Source organism: Eschscholzia californica, unplaced genomic scaffold, assembly GCF_041429995.1.
Source record: "Eschscholzia californica isolate CP2 unplaced genomic scaffold, dmEscCali1.0.p SCAF_1, whole genome shotgun sequence".
NCBI lineage: Eukaryota > Viridiplantae > Streptophyta > Magnoliopsida > Ranunculales > Papaveraceae > Eschscholzia > Eschscholzia californica.
Window position 1 is genome coordinate 31,706,170 of NW_028238198.1, and position 26,063 is coordinate 31,732,232.

The 26,063-nt window shown below is 37.1% G+C and overlaps 1 protein-coding gene across 1 annotated transcript; it reads right to left on the minus strand.

Annotated features, from left to right (window-relative positions):
- Nucleotides 1-14,878: 14,878 nt before the first annotated feature.
- Nucleotides 14,879-25,399, minus strand: LOC147566091 (protein DETOXIFICATION 33-like). Its single transcript, XM_086652569.1, has 8 exons — nucleotides 24,878-25,399; nucleotides 24,251-24,792; nucleotides 16,844-16,930; nucleotides 16,638-16,694; nucleotides 16,279-16,517; nucleotides 15,748-15,866; nucleotides 15,299-15,385; nucleotides 14,879-15,206 (listed from the first exon to the last, which is right to left on the minus strand). The coding sequence occupies exons 1-8, from the start codon at nucleotides 25,133-25,135 to the stop codon at nucleotides 15,174-15,176; spliced, it is 1,422 nt and encodes a 473-aa protein (XP_086508695.1). The 5' UTR covers nucleotides 25,136-25,399; the 3' UTR covers nucleotides 14,879-15,173.
- Between the last annotated feature and the right edge of the window lie 664 nt (nucleotides 25,400-26,063).

Consider the following 26,063-nt stretch of genomic DNA (forward strand, 5'->3'; position numbering starts at 1 on the left):
TCGAAGCAAGAAACAAATGTTGAGATGCTTAAGAGGTTCTACCATAATGAAGAGGTCAAAATTCTCGGGAATCCACCATCATCATCCATCTCTAGTATCCGCTAAACTTTAAATTGCATTTTTAGAGGGTAGAATGGGTGAGAAGGGCGAGTGAGCTTCCCCACTCTATTTAGTGGCTAATTCCTTTTCGAAGATCATTCGTTCCAAAATGTTATCCTCACCCCTTTTTATGTGTTGAGTTCAAGTTAAGTGATCACACTCACACATACGAGAGAACCATTCTTGAGCGATTTCATTTTTGGAGTGTATATCCGTGAGGCCGAAGTCGAGGCGAAATGTACTAACTTGGGAATCAAGGTTTTATGACTTCGGAACATAGATGTGCTCATTATGGTATGACACTTGCATTTTAGGGTAAGACCATTAGTGAAGAGATCTTTAGCTTTCACATGAACTTGTTTACTTGATTCATTATGTTTTGACATGCTTAAACCCTTCACTATATGAATCATGTTTATCTATGATTTAGATGTTGGACCCTTTTGTTTTAAGAAAATCGATGTTTGTGGGTATCATCTATGGAAACCCTCACGAGACCACACTCGTCCACTAGGGCAACCTAGGGGTTTAACGGCTTGTTGCATACGCTAAATGCAACCGGGATGCCTCCGAAAGTGAGTTAGGTCTTTTGTTTTGTTTTGTTTTGCTCAAGGACTAGCAAAATCTAAGTTTGGGGATGTTTGATGAGTCATGAAAATGTCCCATCTGAGTCGTTTAATTTAGTCAAGTTAGTTCCTTTCGAGTCTTTATCATAATAAAATGGTTGGTTTTCTTGATTAGGTGTCATTTGGAAAAGTGATTAAAAACGGGAGGAAGTTACTTGAAGGGCATTTTTGGTCTTTTGGACACAAGGGTATTCTGGTAAATTTGGCCATGTTCAGTTTATGGGTGAACAGTAGAGGTCGAGACGAGCTCGTAGGGGAAAACGGAAGTCAATTCGGAGTCCGGACGAGGGAATTAAACAAAGTCAAAGTCAGGTCAACATTTGGTCAGCTTTCGGTACACCTTCGGGCATGGTTCTGGCGCGCGGTATACAAGAAGACACGTGGCCCGCTTTGGAGGCCGGTGTGTCCAATTCCCGTGTTAGCGCCGAGCATCGAAATGGACCCTTAGAGCATGATTTCGTGTTTCGGACGCATCTTAACTCCGTGCACCCAGACCCACGTTTTAATCTCATCCGTTCCCTGCCGCGTTATGAAGATCTGACGGTTGTTGAGTAACCATTTAGGGTTTTCTACTTTTAAGCCCTCCGAATTTACCTAAAAGCCCCTCCTTTTTGTCTTTTTCAATTTTCAACCAATAAGAATCTATATCTTGAGTAGAAATCAACCCTAACTTCCTATTTTAACCCTCTTTCTCCCATTTTCTCTCAATTAACTCCTAAAACCCTATCCATCAACCCATCTATAAATAAATCTCTACCTCTCTCATTTCTCCCTGGACTTGAAAACCCTCTCAATCCCCTCTTACCTATTTCTTTCTCTCTTCTCTACTACTAAATCCATCTTTTCCATTTTTTTCCATCTTTCTCTAATACTACTACTACTACTTCTTCTCTACCACTATTCTTTCTTCCATTAATAGTCTTCTCCTTCTTCCTTCCATATTTTTCTATCATCTTTATCCTCTTTCTAACTTCTTTCTAACTTCTTTCTACATCTAATTTCTTCCTTCTCTTTCTTTTTCTTATTTGGGTGCAATAAAATAGCTATTACTTGGAATTCTTGGAGTAAAATTCTTAAACACAAATGGAGCAAATCTTGGACAAATTGGTAATACATGGGGATATGGAATTTGAACATTCTTGGTGATTTCTTTCCATTAATTTCTTAGTATTTTCTTTTATTTTACAATGTCAATGAATGTTACTCTAGATTTCATGTATAGTTAACTTAGCAATATAAGGTTGTAGATGAACCCATGTTGGATCTTTGTAATACTTGTTCTTGATTAATTAAATCCCTTGATGTGCTTTAATGTCTATTGATTGTTTATCTATATGGATTGGATTTTCTTTCCATTACTCATGCCTCATAATTAGATATTTCATACTTTCGTTAAGTTGTTAGATGGAGTATGTTTTTTAGATGATGAATAATAGTTAAGCAATCCGAATCTCTATAAGGAAGACAATTAGAATTAGTAATTATAAAATTATTTTATCTAGAACATCATCTGGAATCCAAATAGTTCATTATATTGGATCCTGAGTATATACAAAAGAGATTTAAGTAATTAAGTGCTTGTTTTATATAGTGAAATTATGCGGGGGATTTTATAACCTTAGATATCCTCTTACCTCTCACTTAGATAGTTTAGTTAGTTTTATTTATTTTCTTATTTCTTGCAAATCAATCGTCAAATTTATGAAGTAGGGTGTGTGTGTGTTTTAGTTTAAGTAGTTATTGATATCTTTATTATTGGGTCAAACTCGCCTTTAATATCCGAAGTTGCCTACCTATCCCTTGGGACGATTCACGAATTTACTAACTTACTATAACTTGACTCCATATACTTGCGGGAATAGACCTATTTTAGGCCTATCAAAGAGAAATAGACGGTTATGGAGAGAGAGAAGAAATGGTTACGTGATGGGCTTTTGATCTCAAACCAAATCCAAATTTGCTAGGGAGATGGAGTTTTTCTCAAACACGTCGTGTGGGTATGTATGGTTTCCTAATTATTTCTCTCTTTATCTATCTATATATAGAGGTCCGAGAAATTCTATTTCACTTTATATATTACCTGTCTATATTCTATCCATGGAGCTTGTTATATTCACGATTATATAATAATCGGAGATATAGACATGAAATAAGGACACGATAATTTAATGTGGTTCGGTCGAATACTCAAGACCTACATCCACGGAGAAATAACTCTTTATTGATAATTCACCACATACAATTGTATGTGGGTTTGATCGGTTACATTGGTCAGACATAACTCGATGAGTTTGAATCCTAAAACCCTCTCCTATTTATAGATGACTTAGGGTTTAGGGTTTCTTAATTTCTGATTACTAAACTAGGAAATAATACAAAATCTATCTAATATCACCATTAGATAGTTACAAGAGATATTCTGAATATAAGAAACTAAATCTTCACATATCTTCAAATATCTTCAATATTCTGAATTCTTCTTGATCGTCGGATCTCGTCTTCTCGATCCGTCACGTACATAAGTATTACACACGTATATTATTTCTACAACTTATCTTGACCGCCGGATTCCCTATTTTCGGTCCGTCTTATATAACGTATCCTATTACCCCCCCCCCCCCCCCCCCCCCCCCCCCCCCGCAAGTTGGAGCACGTAAATTTTGAAGTGTCCGACTTGGAGAGAGAAAAAAGAAATACTTCTTGATTCATCGTATTGTCTTCTTGCAACTCTTAGAATGTGGATGGTTGGAAGATGATTGCACGATGATTAAGTCACAACCAAAAGGTTGGTAGTTGCGATCAAAAAATTGAGCAAAAATCAATGACAACGAAATTACATGTATTTTTCTCATGTATGTAAAGTTGGTCATTGTATGAGGACAATGTCAACAACTAAAAGGTTGTGATGATCAATATCTTGTCGTATAAAAAACGTCAAGTATGAATTTTAAGAGTGACAACAAAATAATGTTGTTTTGTTTAAAATAGACAAGAAATCATTGTCGGAATACCAAAAAAATATTGGATAAGGAACAACCAAAACGATGGTCGACATGAAATTCATTGCCAAAAAAAGGCAAGATCGCGGATATAATTCCGGAAAAATAGAGATATTCTATTCGTGAAAGAGATACTCTATTCGTTGAAGATATACTCTATTAGGTGAAAGGAATTTCCAAAAATTGAACTTGGAAATAAATAAAGATTATCATAGACAAAGTATGATATTGAAAATATTACGGGTGAATTCGTGATTAAAAATCAAAATAGAAATATTCTATTTGTCGTAGGAAAAGTCTAACATATAATTGGTAAGTAAGAGAAGTCATCGTACAGAAAGTATGGTTTTGGAAATGTCACGGGTGAATCCGGAAGAGAAATAGATGAAATTAATCTATTTAGTGTCACAGATCGAACTAGAAAAGGTGACAAAATAATTGCGTCACATATGGATATAAGTGACAGTGGAAATTGTGTCACAACTATGAATAGTTGGATATAAGTGACATTAGAAGTCTGTCACAATATAAATTCCCGACAGATAAACTGTGGCAAAATAATCTGTCACAAAACAGTGGGATGAGAAACTGTCATAAATACTTAATTTGGGGAAATTTAGGAACTTCTATATTAGGGTTTACCCAAATTGAGAAATTTCTCAAAATCGGGTTTCCCAAATCAGAAGGTAATTGAAAAAAACCATACCTAATCTATAGTAGGTTGCTAGAATGGATTTAACTCCAACCAATTTGAGCCAATGTCAAGGTTCATCAATGGTGGTATATGTCTAGAGAGATAAAGCTCTAGAAAAATATGATTTTCGGTCATAAAATAAATGATTCTTCACCAAATCAAACGAGAAATCTTTGGTGGTTAGTAGAGTTATGATTAAATCGATGGGAACGATCTATTGGAAACGAAAATTTGGTCGGAAAACGCAAGAATCAACCCCTAGGGTTTCTTTCACGGCAAAGAAGAAGAAAGGTGATGCTCGGGTCAAAGAGTATTGACTGAGAGTCATCGTCAGCATGACGTCATCGTGTGTAACAAAACACGGGTCAAAGTCGCTGACTAATTCAGCGAAGTCAAACGTGCCCATAAGGGTCTGTTTGGTTGCGGTTTTGTGATAACCGAGCTGTCTTTATTTCGGAACGGGAGATCTGGTTAGTAGAAAGTGAACCAGATCCGTGATTTTGGTTCCGAAAATTTCTATTTTTAATTTCAGACGTATTTTAGGTCTAAAAAATTCGAAAAAAAGAAATCCGAAAAAATTGAAAAAAAATGTAGAATCATACCTTTGTTGGAGAGGAAGTGCTTTTTGATGAACTTTAATAATCATTGATAATCTCCGGTCTCCTATTCTTAGTAAAAAAAAACTCTTATTTCTTTTGATTTTTTTCGTCATAAACACAAGACTAATCTTGGAAAACAAATCGTATACACGATTGTAAAATAATATAATCACAACTAAAAGAAAAGTTGGAAATTTTGACGCAACAATAAAAAATTGTTGGGAAAAGCGGAAGCTAAAACACGAACAAATAACCTGCTCATGATACCATGTTAAATTCACGATTATATAATAATCGGAGATATAGACATGAAATAAGGATACGATAATTTAACGTGGTTCGGTCGAATACTCAAGACCTACATCCACGGAGAAATAACTCTTTATTGATAATTCACCACATACAATTGTATGTGGGTTTGATCGGTTACATTGGTCAGACATAACTCGATGAGTTTGAATCCTAAAACCCTCTCCTATTTATAGATGACTTAGGGTTTAGGGTTTCCTAATTTCTGATTACTAAACTAGGAAATAATACAAAATCTATCTAATATTACCATTAGATAGTTACAAGAGATATTCTGAATATAAGAAACTAAATCTTCACATATCTTCAAATATCTTCAATATTCTGAATTCTTCTTGATCGTCGGATCTCGTCTTCTCGATCCGTCACGTACATACGTATTACACACGTATATTATTTCTACAACTTATCTTGACCGCCGGATCCCCTATTTTCGATCCGTCTTATATAACGTATCCTGTTACCCCCCGCAAGTTGGAGCACGTAAATTTTGAAGTGTCCGACTTGGAGAGAGAAAAAAGAAATACTTCTTGAGAGCTGCAAACGAAGAACATCTCCACTGTGAATACTATCTTTAAAGCTTTCGTGAGACGTTTGAAGTGCTGGGTTCTTCGTAACAGCGAGGCAAAAGCAATGATAATAACCCTTTCAGATGATATCATCTTCAACATCCTCTTGAGATGTCCTGTGAAATCTCTAGTCCGATTCAGATGCGTATCCACGTTTTGGTTTGACTTAATCACAAATCCTAATTTCATTAAGTTCCAACTAGATTACTCTATCGAAAACGACAAATTTAATCTATTGTTAACTAATACCAGACTAAATGGTGACTTTTACTCAATCGCTTATGATCCGTCATCATCATCTTTGGGTTTTGATCAACAAGAAGAAATCTTTAAGTTGTTTCCGGGAGCTAAAATTGTTGGGTCTTGTAATGGGTTGATTTGCATAGTACATATATGTTGTTTCGAGTATCCTATTCTTTTCAATCCATCTACTACTGAATACAAGGAAATTCCGTCACCACCGTTATTAGATGAAGCAACTTCATGTTTATATTGCTTTGGTTATGATCATGTGATTCATGATTACAAATTGGTAACTTTTGTGTCATTAGATCCACTAAGTGTTTGTAAAGTACAAGTCTATACTTTAGGATCAAATTCATGGCGAACCAATCAATCCGTTATTCCATATGATCTTGAATTTGACTGGGGTAGTCACCTCCGTGTCGTTTTGAATGGAGTTTATCATTGGTTTCTCATGCCTTACACATTCATATTTTCTTTCGACATTGTCAAAGAGACATTCTATGAGTTACCATTACCTGCTAACTGTAAGAATTCAGCTGAGTTCTTCTTAACCAATGTAAGTGTGTTGAAAGGAAGCCTTTGCTTACTCAAAAATGATAATAAGAATGGAATTGAATTTTGGCTGATGAAAGAGTATGGAGTGGTTGAATCATGGACTAAAATGTTTAGGGTTAATTCCGTTTTGGCCCCCGATTTGTGACCAACTGGCCGTTTTGGCCCTCAATTGTGTCTGACAGTTCGTTTTGGCCCCAATTTCCTGTTTGGCCCCAACATATTTTTGTAAGCTTCTCCATTCTACCCTTATGGCAATTTTGTAAATTAAATGTATTTTCTTTCTCTTTGTCCACCTCACTAAGCAATTGCCACGTCATATTCGTTCACATAAGGTCGCCGGAAAATGTCGTCGGAAAATGTCGCTGGCGACATCATTTCCGGCGACCACCATTTTTTTTTTTAACTTCTTCTTCTCCAACCATCTCTTTCTTCTTCTCCAACCATCTCTTTCTTCTTCTCCAACCATCTCCTTCCTTCTTCTTCTCTCTCTCTCCTTCCTCTTCTCTCTCTCTCCTTCTTCTTCTCTCTCTCCTTCTTCTTCTCTCTCTCCTTCTTCTTCTCTCTCTCCTTCTTCTTCTCTCTCTCCTTCTTCTTCTCTCTCTCCTTCTTCTTCTCTCTCTCCTTCTTCTTCTCTCTCTCTTCCCCTCTTCTCTCTCTGTTAGGTTTCCGGCGAAGGGAAACCCTTCGCCGGAAACCTAACAGAGAGAGAAGAATAATGAGAGAGAGAAGAAGAAGGAGAGAGAGAGAGAAGAGGAAGGAGAGAGAGAGAAGAAGAAGGAAGGAGATGGTTGGAGAAGAAGAAGGAGATGGTTGGAGAAGAAGAAGTTAAAAAAAAAAAATGGTGGTAGCCGGAAATGATGTCGTCGGCGACATTTTCCGGCGACCTTATGTGGACGAATATGACGTGGCAATTGCTTAGTGAGGTGGACAAAGAGAAAGAAAATACATTTAATTTACAAAATTTCCATATAAGGGTAGAATGGAGAAGCTTACAAAAATATGTTGGGGCCAAACAGGAAATTGGGGCCAAAACGAACTGCCGGACACAATTGGGGGCCAAAACGGCCAGTTGGTCACAAATCAGAGGCCAAAACGGAAATCTTATTGGAGAAATCTTATTGGATATTCGATTAGGTGATATTTATGAAGATCCTTATCCTGAGGACGGTCTATATAGGTTAGATTCGTTTGATGCAGAGCGTGGAAAAGGTAGACTTGTAAGCATTCGTAGTACTTCCCGTAAGGACGCTGAAACGACTTATGTGGATAGCCTAGTTTCTCTTAAATCTCATACTTATTTGGGAAATAGTAAAAGTCCTTATGAGAAAAAGAAATGTTCTGGAAGATATCGAAGGTAAGACCCGAACAGGAAGGAAGAGCAGTCCGTCCTAAATGAAGAGCGCTAGCTGAAAACGGAAAGAACTGATTTGGCTGGAGGCCATGAGAATATACTCCTGATGTATTATTACATTTCTAGCCGGAGGAGAGTAGCCCCGAAAGAAGTTGGTCTTAGCGAAAACACATAATACAGCTTATGACGGAGAGTGTCATGAAAGAAAGGTTAGTCTGCATAGAAGTAAGTCATGCAAAAACAAGTGTTGGGATTTGACAGCAAAAAGAAATTGTAAAAAAGAAAGGGTGATGCTTTGAACTCGGAATTGCCCCTAATAAAAATTAGTTAAAAAGCAAGAGTTTCTATCGGTTAAAATAAGGGTTAATTTCGTTTTAGCCCCTGATTTGTGACCAACTCGCCGTTTTGGCCCCAATAAGTGTCTGGCAGTTCGTTTTGGCCCCAAGGGCCAAATTTTTGACGAAGTTATCTTCGGGGGCCAAAATAGAATTATTTCTGAAAAAAGGGTAAAAACAAAAAAAACCACATCACACCTTTCTTCGTCATCTACTTCACCTTATCTCTCCTCCATCACACCACCTCCTCTCCACATCACCCTTCTTCTTCGGGGAAAGGTTGCCGGCCACATTTAACAAAAATAAATAAATATATTATCTCTCTTCTTCCTCCTTTATCTCTTTCTCTCTTCTTTTTTTTTTCTCTCTCTCTCTTCCTCTTCTTCTTCTTTCTCCCTCTTCCTCTTCTTCTTCTTTCTCCCTCTTCCTCTTCTTCTTCTTTCTCCCTCTTCCTCTTCCTTTTCTTCTTCTTTCCCTCTCTTCCTCTTCTTCTTTACTCTCTCTCTCTGTTTACCAAGTCCGGCGAAGGGGAGGATCCCCTTCACTTGATTTGGTAAAGAGAGGGAGAGAGTAAAGAAGAAGAGGAAGAGAGAGAAAGAAGAAGAAGAGAAGAGAGAGAAAGAAGAAGAAGAGAAGAGAGAGAAAGAAGAAGAAGAGGAAGAGAGAGAAAGAAGAAGAAGAAGAGTAAGAGAATTTTTTTTTTTGTTAAAGGTTGCCGGCCGAAATTTTTTATTCCGGCCGACAACCTTTCGCCGGAGAAGGAGGGTGAGGTGGACAGAGGTGATGTGGTAATTGTTAGTTGAGGTGCACAAAAGAAAAAAAAATTACATAGATGCCATGGGGGTAGAATTGGGAGGTTGGAAAAAATTTGGGGGCAATTAAGAAATTTTTGGGACCAAAACGAACTGGCAGACAATTATTGGGGCCAAAACGGCGAGTTGGTCACAAATCGGCGGCCAAAATAGAATTAACCCTTAGAATAATAAAGTGACACTCATAGAGTCTTAAGGAGACACTCTAAAATAAGAGACACTATAATTTTAGAGTGTCTCTATTAATAAATGCTTCACATCAACATAAAGTGTCTAGGAGAGTGTCCCATTAGAGAAGATTTTTTAACAAAATCTCTATAAATCCTAAGTGGCACTCTAAGTGTTAGAGCTTAGCTTGAGTGTCGCATTGGATATGCTCTTAAGCTTAAATGTTGGTCTTCTAAGTTGATATCTAGAGGTGGTCGACTTTAAAAAAAAAATACTCCAAATACAGGGAGACCAACAATCCCAATAGATGTGCCACATCACCCATCTAACCAGCTGGCGTGCGTTAGTTTCAGGTTTAGACGGTGTTTTTTTCGTCAACGGTCCAGATGTTAGTCTTCCAAAATCAACTTTTGTTATTTCTTAACTATCATCATTATATAAGTGGTAATGTTCTTTTTTCCTTTCTCTCTCATTACTCCCCCTCTCTATAACCTTTTTCAAAGACCTGCGTTTTTTTTCTCCAGCGAAGAGTCCTCCATTCGCCGAAACCCTCTTACATTTCTAATAGTAGTTTGTTATCCCTCCGTAAATAGTTCGTTGGGTTCCCAAATCGGTGTGGAAACCTCGCCAGATCTGGCGAGGGTGCACAAATCCAGTTTACGCTGTGGTGGTAGTCGCGGTTCTTGCCGCTGTGGTAGTCGTTGTGTTCATGTTGAGGTGGTGGTCGCGGTGTATGGTGAGGGTTCCAATTCTGGTATGTGGTGGTGGCGTTGGTTTGAACGTAAGTGATGGTGGGCTGATTGGTGGTGTTGGTGGTGGCGGGGGTTTGAATGAAAGTGGTGGTGGTGGTTTAAGTTGCTGGGTACGGTGGTGGCGGTAGTTTGAACGAAAGTGACGGTGGTGGTCTGATTTAGTGTTTTGGTGGTTTCCAATGGTGATGGTGGTGGTCTGTTTTGTGGTATGAGATGGAGTGAGATGGTGGTGGTTTTGTGGTTTGGTCATGGTGGTTTCCTGGTAGTGATGGTGGTTTCCTCGTAGTGGCGGCGACTTTTCAGTGGTGGCGGCGGTTTTCCGGTGATGACGGCGGTGGTTCTTGTTTGGGAAAATTTAAGTCCTAGTACAATAAATTTTACGACCTTTAGGGTCTTTTCATTCTCGATGTTGATGATCTTTTCCTTGTCCAACCTTTAGGGTCTTTTCATTTAGTTTTGTCTTGTTATTCATTTTCCTTCGTGAGACACTTTACGTTCGAAAGTTCTGTGTAGTACTTTATCTATGTAACTCTCATGCAGTTCCCAGAGGAATTAAAATTCTCAAACCATGTAATGTTGTATTGTTGTGGATCGATTTCATGAATGTATGGTTTTACTCGAAAAAAGAATACTACTATCATCATTATGTGTTAGTTATCCCCGTAACTGCTGTATTACAATCAATAAACATCCCAATGTTCAATTAAATGAATCTCTCTCTGTCTCAACTTCTTTCTACCTCTCTGTTATTAATTCATATAAGGATTTTTGAGGGAATGGCCCAAAAAGTGGGGGGTAAATAAGTTTTATCCCCAGCCCAAAACATCAATAAGAACCCAGTCCAAAATGTCAGTTTTTGTTGGGTCCGAGATAACAGGTACAAAAAAAAGTTGTGTCTTTTATATCCTACTACCATTAATACCCTTTTCTTTATTTTGTTACATTCTCTCTCTAAAAAATTTCAGAGATCTCTTCCTTCTCTCTCTAAAAAATTTCAGAGATCTCTTCCTCTCTTTCTAAGAAATTTCTTGAACAAATTTGGTGAAGAAATATTGGAATGGTTTAGGGTTTTGGAGAAGTCAGATTCGGTTTGATTTTTTTGAACAAATTTTGTGAAAGTTTAATGATGAGGAGATATTTTGGAAAAACCAGATCTAGAAAATATTTTGGAATGGTTTAGGATTTTGGAGAAGACAGATTCGGTGAAGAAATATTGGTGAAGAAATTGGAATGGTTTGATTTCTTGAACAAATTTGGTGAAAGTAATTTAATGGTGAAGAAATATTTTGGAAAAACTAGGTCTGGTAATATTTTGGAATGATTTAGCTTTTTGGAGAAGACAGGTTCGATTTCAAATTTAATGGGGAAGAAATCTTTTTCTTGAAAAGAGATCGATGGGTTTTAGAGAAACTATACCCGGATGGAAAACTAAATCCGAATTTGACGAGATCTAAAGCAACAAATCTGGATCTAAAGCAACTATATCCGGATTTGGTGAGATCTCCCAGTTCTTTTAGATATTGTACCATATTTTGTTGTATTTAACGTCATAAATATACGTTTACGTGTTTAAATGTAATGTACATTCCTCAGTTCCCGCTATATTTTATCATTCCCAATCAGTTCCCACGTTTCCTTGTTATGTGGAAGTTTACTGTACATTTTATAGTTTCCTTCGTCTTATATTTATATCTTTTTCCTTATTTTGTGAAGGTTGCAAGGTGAAAGTTTCCTTCGAATATTTTACTAGTGTCTTAGTACATAACCAAATAGCCAGTACATAAAACAATTCCCGGTACACAAGAAAATTCTCAGTACAAAAAGTGTAGTACATAACCAAATGACTAGTAAATAAAACAAATCCCGGTACACAAGAAAATTCTCGGGACAAAAGTGCCTAGCACGTAAGCAAATGGTTAATAAATAAAATAATTCCCGGTACACAAGAAAGTTCTCGGTACAAAAGTGTCTAGTACAATGGCTAGTACATATAACAATTCCCAGTACACAAGAAAATTCTCAGTACAAAGGTGTAGCACATAACCATCTGGCTAGTACATAAAATAATTTCCAGTACATAAGAAAACTCCAAGTACAAAACTGTCTCGTACATAACCAAACGGTTAGTAGATAAAATAATTTCCGGTACACAAGAAAATTCCCAGTACAAAAAGTGTGTAGTACATAACCAAATGCTGGTAAATAAAACAATTTTCTCAATACACAAGAAAATTCTCAGTACAAAAGTGTCTCGTACATAACCAAATGGTTAGTACATAGAAAAATTCTCGGTACACAAGAAAATTCTCAGTACAAAAGTGTCTAGTACATAACCAAATGACCAGTACATAAAACAATTCCAAATACAGAAGAAACTTTCCAGTACAAAAGTGTCTAGTACATTACCTAATGGCTTGTACATAAAATAATTTACGGTAGACAAGATAATTCCCAGTACAAAAGTGTCCAGTAAATTAAAAAAAAGGTACAGTACAAAGAAAAATGTCCTATAAATTTTCCGTGAAAATAATACTCCCTCCGTCTCAAATTAAGAGACCCACTTTCCCTTTTGTTTGTCTCAAAATAAAAGACCCATTTCCTTTTTTATCATATAAAATCCATCAAATTTCCAACATTGTCCTTTACCTCTATATTATACATTTCTCCTCAAGCATTTATTTTCGATAACAATCTAATTTGGAAGAAAAAATAACATCCAATTTGGAAGCAAAAAAATACCATACAAAGGTATGAACAATTTTGATTGTTACCGAAAATAATTTGATCATTAAATAAAATCTAAATTTCTTCCACTTATATTTGGTAAAGAAATTTAATTTGAATTTAACCAAAAAGAAGAATCTCACTAATCTGAGCATCAAATGAGGGTATAAGTGGAAGAAAAATTATGTGAAAAATTTGTAGGAATTTAGGTCTGGGTCTCTTAATTTGAGACGGAGGGAGTATATGTTTTGGAAGGAATGTCCTATAATTGTCCATCATATAAGGAGATAATGTTTGAGAGAAGGAAATAAGTAAGATTGGAGAGAGAAAATATGTTTAAAAAGAAGAAAAAATACAGAGAGAACAAATTAAAAGGAAACTACCAAAAAAATATATAGAAACAAATCAATGAAAAAACTACCAAAAATGAGGAAAATTTAAATTTAAAAAGTAGAAAATCTGGAGAAAAAAATGAAAAGAGGAAGAAATATGTTGAAAAATTATATAAGGAGTGAAAATTTGTGAGAGAAGAAATAGTTAAGATTTGAGAGAAAATATTTCGATTTTTATCAAGAACCTAATGTTAGATAGATATATAAAGTAGTTAGAGAGAGAATTTTCAGGAGATAATAAAATTTCCAGTGTATAATGAATTTTCAGTGAAGTACTTTACATTTTGGAAGAAATGTATAGGAATTTTTATTATGTACAGTACATAACAAAATTCCCTGTACTTTTTTTTCGAAAATTGTCGAGTACAAAATGTCCAGTACATAAAAAAAATTCCGGTACGTAACAAAATGTCGTATTAATTTTCAGTGAAATATTTTACATTTTGGAATGGATGTATAGGAATTTTTATTGTTTACAGTAAATAACAAAATTGTGTAAAAGATTATTTTTCGTTCTTTGTAAACAAGAAACAAATTAATGGGATAACATACAACAGATAATTAAGGGGAAGAAATAAAAAGAATAGAGAGAAAGAAAATTTGTAAATGGCAAGTTTGTAAAAGAAATCAGTTAGAGAGAGAATTTACGAGAGATAATTACCGATAATTAAGGGGGAGGAAATCTCAACTAAAATAGTTAGAGAGAGAGAGAGAATTTGTGGGAGATAATTAAGGAGGGAGATTTTACGGGAGATAATATGAGAGAGAAACACAATTTACATCTGGGAAGAGATAAGCTTGAGAAAGACACGTGTCGCACTAGAAATGGAAGAACGTGGATTTGCACGGTTTTGTAGGAGGGCATATTTTGTAATTTTTGAAAAAGCAAAACTTGAAACGGTAATTTAGCCCCCTCCTCTGATTTGCACGGGATTTTTGTGCATGGCATTTCCGTAATTCCACGAAAAAGCAAGCATGTTTCTTTTTCAGGTTTCAAAATCTGACTCCTTTGGACCTGCCCCTCATTTTCTCTCTGCAGTGGGCCTGCTCCTTATTTTTTGAGAAGAAATGGGCCTTTTGCCCAACCCCTCTTCATATAAAGGTATAGGATGATAGGACCACCCTTATTTTCTATAAACATTGCTAAGAGCATCTCTTGTGTAAAACTCAAAAGTGTTTATTTTTTTCTTTTGTTGAACTAGTTTTTTTGTTAGTCCTATGTTTCAAAAGGGAAATGATAGAGTGCCCAGCAATTTTGCCCATTAAAATGCCCAACTTTCCTTATTTAGAAATAAAAGCGGTCCCCACCGTAGTCAAACTTTGAAAAACCCTTGTCTTTTAGTGATTCCACATCAGCTGGGCAATTTAATGGGCTAAAAACTGGGCACTCTACCATCTCCCTGTTTCAAAATTCTATTAAGATTCTCATTCTTCCGTGGTGAAAAGGAGATCCTCAAATCTTTTATGCCTCCAATTCAAAACTTTAAAATGGTTTTGTTTGCATATGTGACCATTGTCTTGAGATAACTCTATTAAACTACCACTAGATCATGGGTTTAGATATTAAAAATTATGAGTTAGACAATTAGATATATCTCAAGAAGAAACTTTAGTCTTGAGATAACTCTATTAAACTACCACTAGATCATTATAGAGATCTAAACTAAGTTTTGCATTCGAGAGTTTTCATAGAAAAATTCTAAAAATCACATGTGACACTGACACCGAAGGTTTCTGAGATTAAGTGTCGCATTGGAGATGCTCAAATGGCCCCATGACCAATTCGAGAATTCCACCTATGTTACTACTTCTTCGGACATACCAAGTTTTCACCTAGAAAGATCGATCTTCTTTAACAAAACCCATCTGTCTCTCTTTTTGTGCACTAACAGAGAATACCATAGAAGCAAAACTAACCTAATGGGATTCAGTTGATGAACTTGTCATTTCCCAACCCTTTCTCTTGATAAAACCACCTGCAAAACAATTTCACATACTAACCATTAATATTTTGATCTAAACCAGTAAATCATACAACGAAGAAACGTAATTTCTAATGAAAACTTGCCTCTTTCTCCCAGTCCGTACGGACAGTAATTACAATAAGTGTAATTGTTTGTAGAGCAATTCCAACCTGCACCCCTGCCCAAAGTCCCTAGCGAAAAAAAAGAGGTTTCACTTTAAACTTAAGGAAGTCAAGTGTTATGATAATTGGTGTCAACTGGATCGCGCTACCCAAGCCCGACCTTGATCCGACTGTCTAATGGGCCTATCTATACTGGGCCGAGGCTGGAAAGTTCTGCCGACAAGCTAGTTTCTTGGCTAAGGTAGGGTACTTCCGGTTCACAGCCAATTTATTGGGCACAATGGCATGATATGACCCGTTTTAAATGGGCTGTGCCAACCTGCCACGCCCAAACAATTGAGGATTGATTTTGTAATCCACTACATTTTGTAGGTATAGACATGACTTGGAAAATGAAGTATAGATATGTCAGAAGAAAAAGTAAAACTTACCTCCAGCCCATAGTTTAATTTGAATCCCAACAGAAAACCGATTGGCAACCCGATTACATAATAAGTAATAACATTGACATAAGCCACGGTAGATTGCCAACCAGCTCCAACAGCCGCACCTATAAGTTCACAAATGAATGATATAAATGTTTAGATCCACCATCATTTTAACAAGAGTACTAAGAGTTATGAGAATAGTCACAGAAAGACAGTGTGTGGTTTCATGAGCAACTAATAATGTCTAGACCCTCCCCATTCTGCCAATCTGGCTTGATTTTGATGTCCACAAACTTAACAAGGTGTACGAGCTAGGACAACAAAAGATAGGCCCAACAACAACAACAAGTGATCTATGTCTTCTGACATATGTTAGGCTCAACTAATGTCAAGTGTAAAAGGATGTGCGAGAATAGTACGTATGAAATGGACAAACGTAAGACTCATGCCGAACTTATTAATGTCCATGACTTGTGAACATTGAGAATCTCTTGAACTATAGTAGGAAATCAAGTCATATGACACAACACAAACCTGATAAAACGGGTTGAATGCTAGCGAGAAAGATTGAAATGCAAAGAAATGGGGACAATTCGGTAACAGCATCCATAACGACCTTGCTATTTGTAAAGAGAACAGGAAAATCTTTCCTTGTAATCAAAATTATGATCACAAACATTACTTGTGTGATAAATGCAACAGTAACCATAAGCCAAACTGAAAATCTTGCAGCTTTTGGACGTCCTGCGCCCAATTCATTTGACACCCTCACACTGAAATTACAAATGAATTAGGAATGAAGTAAAAATGTCTATCAGATAACTAAACCATTTCCGAGCTAATATCTGTTGCAGAAAGCAAGGTTCAAATCTTGTTAAAGAAAAGGTACGAACCTGATGGCTGCAATAAAACCAAGCGGTATCATAAATATCCATGATTCAATATTCAGGCTGTACAAAAAAGAAAATCAATAATGATTTCTAGTTGGGTGTAACACATGTGTCTGTTCACTGCAGAACGAAAAATTCTAGTGCTGTTGTTTCAAGAACAAAAATGGAATAAGCAGACAATTTTCTTAAATAATATGACTCATACGTACCAAATTGATGCAGCATCTACTTTTATTTCTGGGTTGGGAAGCAGTCCTGCCAATACAACCAGCACCATATAACACCAATATTCCAGGCTGCAAATGCCAACAAAGGAACTTTATAAGCCTTAATCTCAAAGTGAAATAGGTTTCATCGTTTTTCTTTGATTCTTTAGCCTTTAGATATTGGTTCCACAAAGCAAGATACCCCACCTAGCTCATACCCTTACAAAAATTATGGTCTGTTCCGGGACAGGATTCCGAAGTAGGACTTCCTGACAAATTTATATATGATAGGCATCTGAATTCCTTGGTCTATTTGGCAACTAAAAATCCTAGAAATTCTAAATCCTATAAAAATACTTGCCTACTTTTGTATCGCTTGAAAATCTCAGCCCCCTAAAGTTTGGTAGAATTTTGGTTTATTGGTTACCAAATAAACAAAGGAAAATCCAAAGGACTTAGTTCAAACAATTCATGTTCCTTAGCGTTCATGATCTTTTCATCCAAAGAGAGCATTAGTTTGATTTTACACAACAGTGAAGCTAGATTAACTTCCTACTTGACTGTCGAGATCATGTAACTATTGATTATACTATTTTTGAGATACGCAGATGTTTATTCGACAACATATTGTTAATAATCGATATGATCCAAAAGATGTAGCACTTCTGTCAAGGAAACTTACCTAATAGAGACAGAAAAAATTATGTATTACACATAAAATGATCGAAAAAAGGTTATGGTCGAAAAATCAATAGCCCTATAAGTCAACAAGATGTCAATTACTTCAACACTTTGTGAGATCTTAATTTTCAATTGAAATATCAATAATTGTATGTATAAATTAGACGGTTTAAATGCCCCCATATCTTAAGAAATAGGATCATTAAAGGTTGAGTGTCATAACTCATTTACGTTTAATATGTACTTTGTTGATTGTAAATCTTTTCCTTTTAAAATGTTACGCCATGAGTATAATAGACAATTATACATCCCACGTCAAGTAGCTTTAGAGAATGGGTGCAGGAGAGATAAGTCACGGTTATTCACCCTCACACCTAAACCTATTTTTACCCTAACACACTTTTCCTACACGCACATGTTGGTCAAATGCCTTGGTAAGATGAAACGATTTTATACTCAAACTATCGAAAAGATGAAACGGATATGTAACATAAGACATCGGTACAGTCATACCGATTGATAGCAAAGAGAAACATTAATTCGAAGAGAATCTATATTAATTTTCGTCAATAAGATGAAACCGTTGATATACTCAAACTGTCGGAAAGATGAAACCAACGTATAACATAAGACATAGGCACAATCCTACTGACAGATAACAAAGAGCCGATATGTTCCATTACATGTCGGTAGCTTCGTGTTGCTCTATAATGCAATCTGTCGGACTGGTACCTCCGATAGGTTACCTCTATGAAGTTTTTTGCTTTCCAAGCATAACACATCTTTCATTGAAAGAAAAACTTAAAACGAAGATTCATGGGATGTTTCTATACCGTTTTAGTCTTTATAGTTTCATTTGGATCAAAATAAGAATGTGAAGTAATTCCCTTTTCAGTGCTTTTCACCAATAAAAAGCTTCAATATTTGAACATGATCTTAGAGGAAGATAATTGCTTGATTTCGAGATGTTTCCATCAGCAAATATGTTTTAAGTGATGGGGGTAGTGAATGTGGTTATAAAAGAATTAATGGAGAAGTTAAACTCAGGTTTTGTGAGTGGTGGAAGATTTAAGTGTTCTTAAAAATAGTGAGCGTATATGGAATTTCTCAAAATAGTATTTGGATTAGTTCTTTTTGGGTCAGGCAATTCAGATTTAGACGGAGGCAATCCTAGAACCAAGCCCACCTTAGAGCATCTCCAGTGCATAACTCAAAAAAATCTATATTCATCCTATGTGTCAAATGCCAATTGAAATTCTCATTCTTAGGCGGCAAAAATAGAGATCCTCAATTTTTTGTGTCTCCAATGCAAACTTTAAACTTATCTTATTTACTTACATGACATAGTTATTGTTAGAACTAAACGTTCGCGGAAGCCATCGAACCTATCCTAGAAATTAATCCGATTATGAAAATTAATCGAAAAGATAAGCCAAAATTTAAATATGCGAACAGAATTAACGAGGTTCGGTTTAAAGCCTACGTCCCCGGGCGAACAAGAAAACTTTATTGAAGGATAGATGGAGACGGCTCACACAACCCGTAAGTTCCTCCCAAGATGGTAACGTATAGAAATTTAACCTTCTATACTAGATCTTTGACGACCGAGAAATTAAACACCGCTCAAAACTATGAACAAAATTTATCTCTCACTTGCTCTCTCTCTAGCTCTCTCTAAAGAATAGTTGTTGTGTTTGTTGTTGATGTTTTTACCAATACTCAAACCCTTTATATATAGCATTGAAAACTGACTCCAATCTTGAGTTTGAGCAGTTTCCAAATTTTGAGTAGTTTCCAATTTTGAGCCGTTTCCAATTTTGAGTAATTTCCAATTTTGAGCAATTTCCAATTTTGAGTCCAATTTGGAAAAGGATTCTCACAAAACCGGCTTCCAATTGGAGTCTCACCACCGACTCTCACAATTCTCCACCTCGTACACAATTTGATATACTTCAAATTTTGGACGAACACTAGCTCTACTCCTTGTAAGATATATCTACTTCTTGTAATTCATCCGACTGCACCATATGACATGGCTGCCTACGTACCCTTTTATATGATCAAGCCTACCGTAGTTCTACCAACCCTTCACATAAAGTTTACCTTGTCGCCATTACGCCCTTTCGGGCAACTTAACACGAGCCGATTTGTAGCAATTCCAGCCAATGCTGAAACTTGCTACACGTCACCACTTTAGTCAACATGTCCGCGGGATTCTCATCTGTGTGAACCTTCATGAGAGAAACATCACCTTCCTCTACGACATCTCGTACGAAGTGATACCTGACATCGATATGCTTAGTACGAGCATGATGAACCTGATTCTTCGCCAAGTGGATCACACTTTGACTATCACACCATACATCTACGCACTCCTGCTTAACCCCTAGATCATCCAGAAGACCCCACAACCACAATGCTTCCTTCACACCCTCGACCATAGCCATATACCCGGCCACCGTAGTAGATAACGCAACTGTAGATTGTAACATCGATCGCCAACTAACTGGAGCACCATGTACCCTAAATACATAACCAGTAGTAGATCGTCTTCTATCTAGATCGCCAGCATAATCCGAGTCAACATAACCGCTTACCTGACATGTGTCTCCACCAAAGCACAAACCCGTATCAGCGGTACCCTTCAAGTACCTCAAGACCCACTTCACAACTTCCCAATGTGTCCTCCCCGGGTTTGTCATAAACCTACTAACCACACTGACCGCCTGTGAAATATCTGGACGAGTACACACCATAACGTACATTAAACTGCCAACTGCACTAGCATACGGTACACGATCCATATGATCCTTCTCCACCGTAGTAGTAGGAGATTGTCTTACCGAGAGCCTGAAGTGTGGTGCCAAAGGTGTTGAGGCCGCCTTCGCATTCTGCATCCCGAATCGAGAAACTACTCGTTTGATGTAACCTTTCCGACTCAAGTACAGTTTCTTACTTGATCGCTCTCTCTTAATCTCCATTCCCAATATCTTCTTTGCAGCGCCCATGTCTTTCATCTCAAACTCTTGACTGAGTTGAAATTTCAACTTATCTATCTCCACCATGCTTCGAGAAGCAATAAGCATGTCATCCACATACAAAAGGAGATAAATAAAGTCACATTCGCAAAGCTTCTTGATGTATACACAACAATCATAGTCACTTCTGCGAAAACCATACTTTAGCATGAAATAATCAAATTGTTTATACCATCGGCGAGGGGATTGTTTCAATCCGTAAAAAGACTTCCTCAAACGACATACTTGATTTTCTTTGCCCTCAACCTTGTATCCCTCAGGCTGAGCCATATAAATTTCTTCTTCCAAATCCCCGTGCAAGAAGGCGGTTTTAACATCGAGTTGTTCCAGCTCAAGATCACTGTGAGCAACAATACTCAATAGCACCCGAATAGAAGTATGTTTCACGACCGGGGAGAAAATCTCATTGTAGTCGACCCCTTCTTTCTGTGCCTAACCCTTAGCCACAAGTCTTGCCTTATATCTTGTACCTTTGATTTCGGAAGAATCCTCTTTCTTCTTGTACACCCATTTACAACCAATAACAGACTTACCTTCGGGCAATGGGACAACCTCCCATGTCTTGTTCTTGTGAAGAGACTCCATCTCTTCTTGCATAGCAACCAACCAACTCTCTCTTTCCTCCGCGATAATAGCTAGTTTGAAGGTAATCGACTCGTCGTCTTCCACCGAGAGTGCATATTCAACCACATTTGCCTGTTCGTAATGCCTAAGAAGTTTGTCTGACCCTAACCTCTGTACCGGCTAATATAACCGTTTCGGCCTAGTGTGTACCGAAATATCTTGCTGCTGTTGTTGTAAAACTTGTGTACCTTCCCCTTGAACCTCCTCATGATCGGGTTCATCAATTGTCTCATCCTGATTATTATCCTGATGCTCCACCTGATCATGATTCCTAGAAACCCGTTGGTCTTCGACTTCTACTTCCACTACTTGAGCTTTAGTAGACCCAATATCACCAAAACTAGGCACCGTAGCTTTCACCATAGCTACAATAGATGACTCATCAAACATCACATCTCTGCTGATTACAAACTTCTTGTCTTCCGTACACCATAACCAATAACCCTTTACTCCTGTAGCATATCCTGAGAATATTGCCTTCTTTGCTCTATTGTCAAGTTTGTTACCTTTAACATGGTAATAGGCCGTACAACCGAAAACCATAAGTCCTACCGTCATCTGCATGTTCACCTGACCACACCTCGTAAGGTATGCCGCCTTTTAAAGAAGAATGTGGAGATCTGTTCACAATATAACAAGCTGTAGCAACAGATTCTGCCCACAATTTCACGCCTAATCTCGAATTGTAGCGCATACATCTAGCCTTCTCAAGTAGTGTACGGTTCAATTCATCTGCGACTCCATTCTGCTGAGGTGTGTTTACTATTGTCTAGTGCCTCACAATGCCTTCCTGATTACAAAACTCCTTGAATCCCCCATCCATGTACTCGGCCCCATTATCCGATCTTAACGTCTTCAGCTTTCGACCAGTTTTCTTATCAACCATTGTTTTCCACACCAGGAACGTGTTGAATACCTCATTCTTACGCTTCACAAAATAAAGCCAGACAAATCTCGAATGATCATCAACGAATGTAACAAAATACCTGGAACCACCCTTGGAAGCTAAGTTTGTTGGTCCCGAGACATCGGTATGTACGTAGTCTAATACCTCTTTGCTTATGTGCTTGCTTGTAGAGAACGTCATCCTATGTGCCTTCCCGAACACACAATGCTCACAAAACTCCATGCAAGGCTTCTTCATGTCCTTCAACAAGCCTTTCCCGCACATCAAAGAAAGAACATTTTCTGACATATGCCCAAGGCGCATATGTCAAAACCTCGTACAAGCCATTGGATCCCTTCCACTGATTCCTACTGCTACATCTCCCGTAATTGTTGTCCCCAAAAGTTTGTATAAATTACCATAACGAGTACCTCTCATCACCACCAAAGAACCCTTAACGACTTTTATGGTACCATTCTCTATAATTATCTTACAACCGTCCTGCTCTAACACACTGAGGGAAATTAGATTTTTCCGCAAATCGGGTATGTGTCTTACGTCCGTCAATGTTCTCACCACTCCATCGTGCATCTTGATACGTTTTGTTCCGAGTCCCACAGTTTTACATATATTATCATTACCCATAATAACTGTACCACCATCTATACTCCTATAGGTAGTAAACCACTTCCTATTTGGACACATGTGGTGTGACGCCCTGAATCAAGCATCCACTTATCGGAGATATTCTCAGACATCTCTGTCACCGAGAAACATTCGTCCTGGTCTTCTGACACATATCCGGCCTCTTGCATCTCTTGTTTACCCTTGTAGCCTTCGTTCTTTTGCTTCAACTTTCTCTTTGGACAAGCCGCTTTAAAGTGGCCAAACTCACCACAACTAAAGCACCTTTTCTTGAAAGAGCCTCTAGATTTGAATCTAGATTTCCCGCCCTTTCCCGTTCTTCTTTCATTACTCCTCCCCCTCGTTGCAAACAACCCTTGTGCTTGATCCTTGTCTATTCCACCTGACGTCATACTGCTAGTAGCAACCTTACAAAGGTCATTCGCTAATAACGAATTTTTCGTCTCTTCCATGCTTAGACTGTCACCAACAAGCATCAAAGTTTGAATAAGGTTCTCATAGGATTTAGGCAATGAAAGTAACAATATGAGGGTTTGGTCCTCAACCTTAACATCAACATCCTTCAATCTGAGATAATCCTGTCAAACCTGTTCACATATGCCTAAATTAAAGAACCCTCTTCCATTCTACATGTGAATAATTTGGATTTTAAGTAGACCCGATTCTTTAAAGTTTTCGTCATGAAATTGCTTTCTAGCTTTAACCACACACTCGCCGCCGTTGTTTCTCCGTCTACTAGGAACGCCACGTTCCTCTCAAGACACAACATAATGGTTGCTCGTGCTTCGAGATCTAACTCTTCCCAATCCTCATCTGACATATCTCCTGGTTTCTTTCCCGTCAACGTCTGGTGCAATTTCTGCGAGATTAGCAGATTCTTCGTCTGCATCCGCCAATAAGAAAAATTTTTTTTCCATTGAACTTCTCTATCTCATATTTCTCTGATTTGACCGCACCACTTGTCGATCCCATCTTCTCTTCGTTCAATCTCAACAAGGCTCTGATACCAATTGTTAAAACTAAATGTTCGCGGAAGCTATGGAACCTATCCTAGAAATTGATCCGATTATAAAAATTAATCGAAAAACTAAGCCAAAATTTAAATATGCGAACAGAACTAACGAGGTTCGGCTTAAAGCCTATGTCCTCGGGCGAACAAGAAAACTTTATTGAAAGATAGATGAAGACGACTCACACAACCCGCAAGAGTTGTTTTTGTAAATAAATAATAAATTATGTAAAAAATATTGAAGACTCAATTTCTATCGGTTGAAAATCAAATATTGATGAGTTGGACAATTAGAGATATCTCAAGAGGACACTCTAGAAATAGAGTGTCCTCTTGAGATATTTCTATTCTACCCTTAGACATGTCATCTTAGATATCCAAATATAGTGTTGTATTGGAGAGAGTTTAAAAAAAAAACTCTAAATATCATACGTGACACTCAGACTTTCTAAGGATTGACTGTTGCATTGGAGATGCTCTAAGACCTAAAGTTAAAGAGATGGAGAGTGGGGGTTTAAAGAACTCACCAAAGCATAACAGCTGAAGCCAAAGAGAGCCAAACAAATCCAATCAAATCAGTAAAAGCCATCCATGAAAAACCAGTCCATGAATCCTTACAACCCCCACAGATGACATAAACCAATTGAGCAATAACCAGCAACCACCATGAAAGGTTCAGAGTGAAAGCAGCTCCAACTAAACCCAAATCAAGCTTGAATATACAAAGCCAACTCAGCCCCACATGAACAATCAAAACACCAGCAGAAATCCAAGCCATGGCCATCACTTTACTCTGTGCTTGTAAAAATTTCTGAATTGGAAAATTGAATACAAAAGCATATAACTGAGGAATCATCCAAATTGAAAATTTTCCAGCCAATTCTGCAATTTCTGGTTTTTGCCCAATTAATTTAAGAACTGGGCCAGCAAATATATCCAAAAATGTTAATGGTAAAGCTGCTACTAGAAGAATGATCCATGATCTTTGCATATAAATTCCTAACATTTGTAATTTTCCTGCTCCATATGCTTGCCCACATAATGTCTCTAATGCACTTCCCATCCCCAACTAACAAAAAATCCACAAAAAAAAAAAACTTAGAGAGAGAAAGTTAGAGAAATAAAGTTAGAGAGAGAGAGAGACAGATGGGTACCATGACACCGTAAGCAACTCCATTGATGACTAAATTTTGAATACCAACAGCAGCTAGTTCAAGAGTTCCGATATGACCCACCAAAGTTTGAGTTACAAAGGCTAAGGAGAATTGAAAAATAGAAGTTAGAATGGCTGGTCCTGCTATATACCAAATTAATTTTAATTCTGCCCAAACATCTTTAACAAAAGTTGATTTTGATTCATCTTTCTCTGTTAGTAATAGAGGAACTGATGAAGATCTAACAGAATCATTCATGGCTGCCTTGAGAAGAAATGAGAGATGGGATAATTATAATTTATATGAATATCTAACAGAATCGATAGAGAATGTTTTTAAAATATTTTATTGTTGTTTGACTTGATTTGGAACTAGTTTTAAAATTGTATTGAAGATCTAAAGAAATCATTCATGGTTACTTTGGGTAAAGGTGTGACTTGGGAATTTCTAATATTAAGAAAAACTAGATTAGGTGGGTAGAGAGATAGAGAGGAAATGAGAGATGGGAAATTTATGGAGACCTTTTTTTTTTTTTTTTGTTGAACATAAGGCCGGTTTGGAATCAAGGCCGGCCCTGGCCCACTAAATTTTGGGGGCCACATTCAGATTGAGTGTCTGTAGAATTTTTTAGAAGTTAAAAGTTCTCTACCAAGATCCATTTAACAATGAAACCAGTCTGCTGGGCCTCCTTTTTACGTTCTTTAGAATGTGCCCCCCCCCCCCCCCCCCACCTTCTTCTAACCAATTGAGTAATTAATTCCCCCTACAACATCACCAACACTTTTTCTTATACATTTTCTCTCTCTCTTTCTCACTTATCTCTCTCAACAATCAAGTCAGCCACATCTCGACATTATATGTCCATTATATTTGTTTTTTTTTTTTTTGTTGAAGAGTCCATTATATTTGTTAGTTATCATACTTTTTTAGTCTATACAAAAATTAGATTATTCAACATATAACTTTACATTTTGTTGGCTTCATCCTTTAATTCGTTTCCTTTGTTTATTATTACTTTTATTTGTTGTTGTTATAGTTAGTATAAGTTGATTTTCAATTTCCATCTCAACTTTAATTATAATTAAATTAAGTCTAGTTGATTCTCATGTTTTGGCCAATTTTCTAATTAAATTAACGGGGGATAGATTTTAAGTCCAAAATCGCAGGATCAATGAGTTTAGAGACC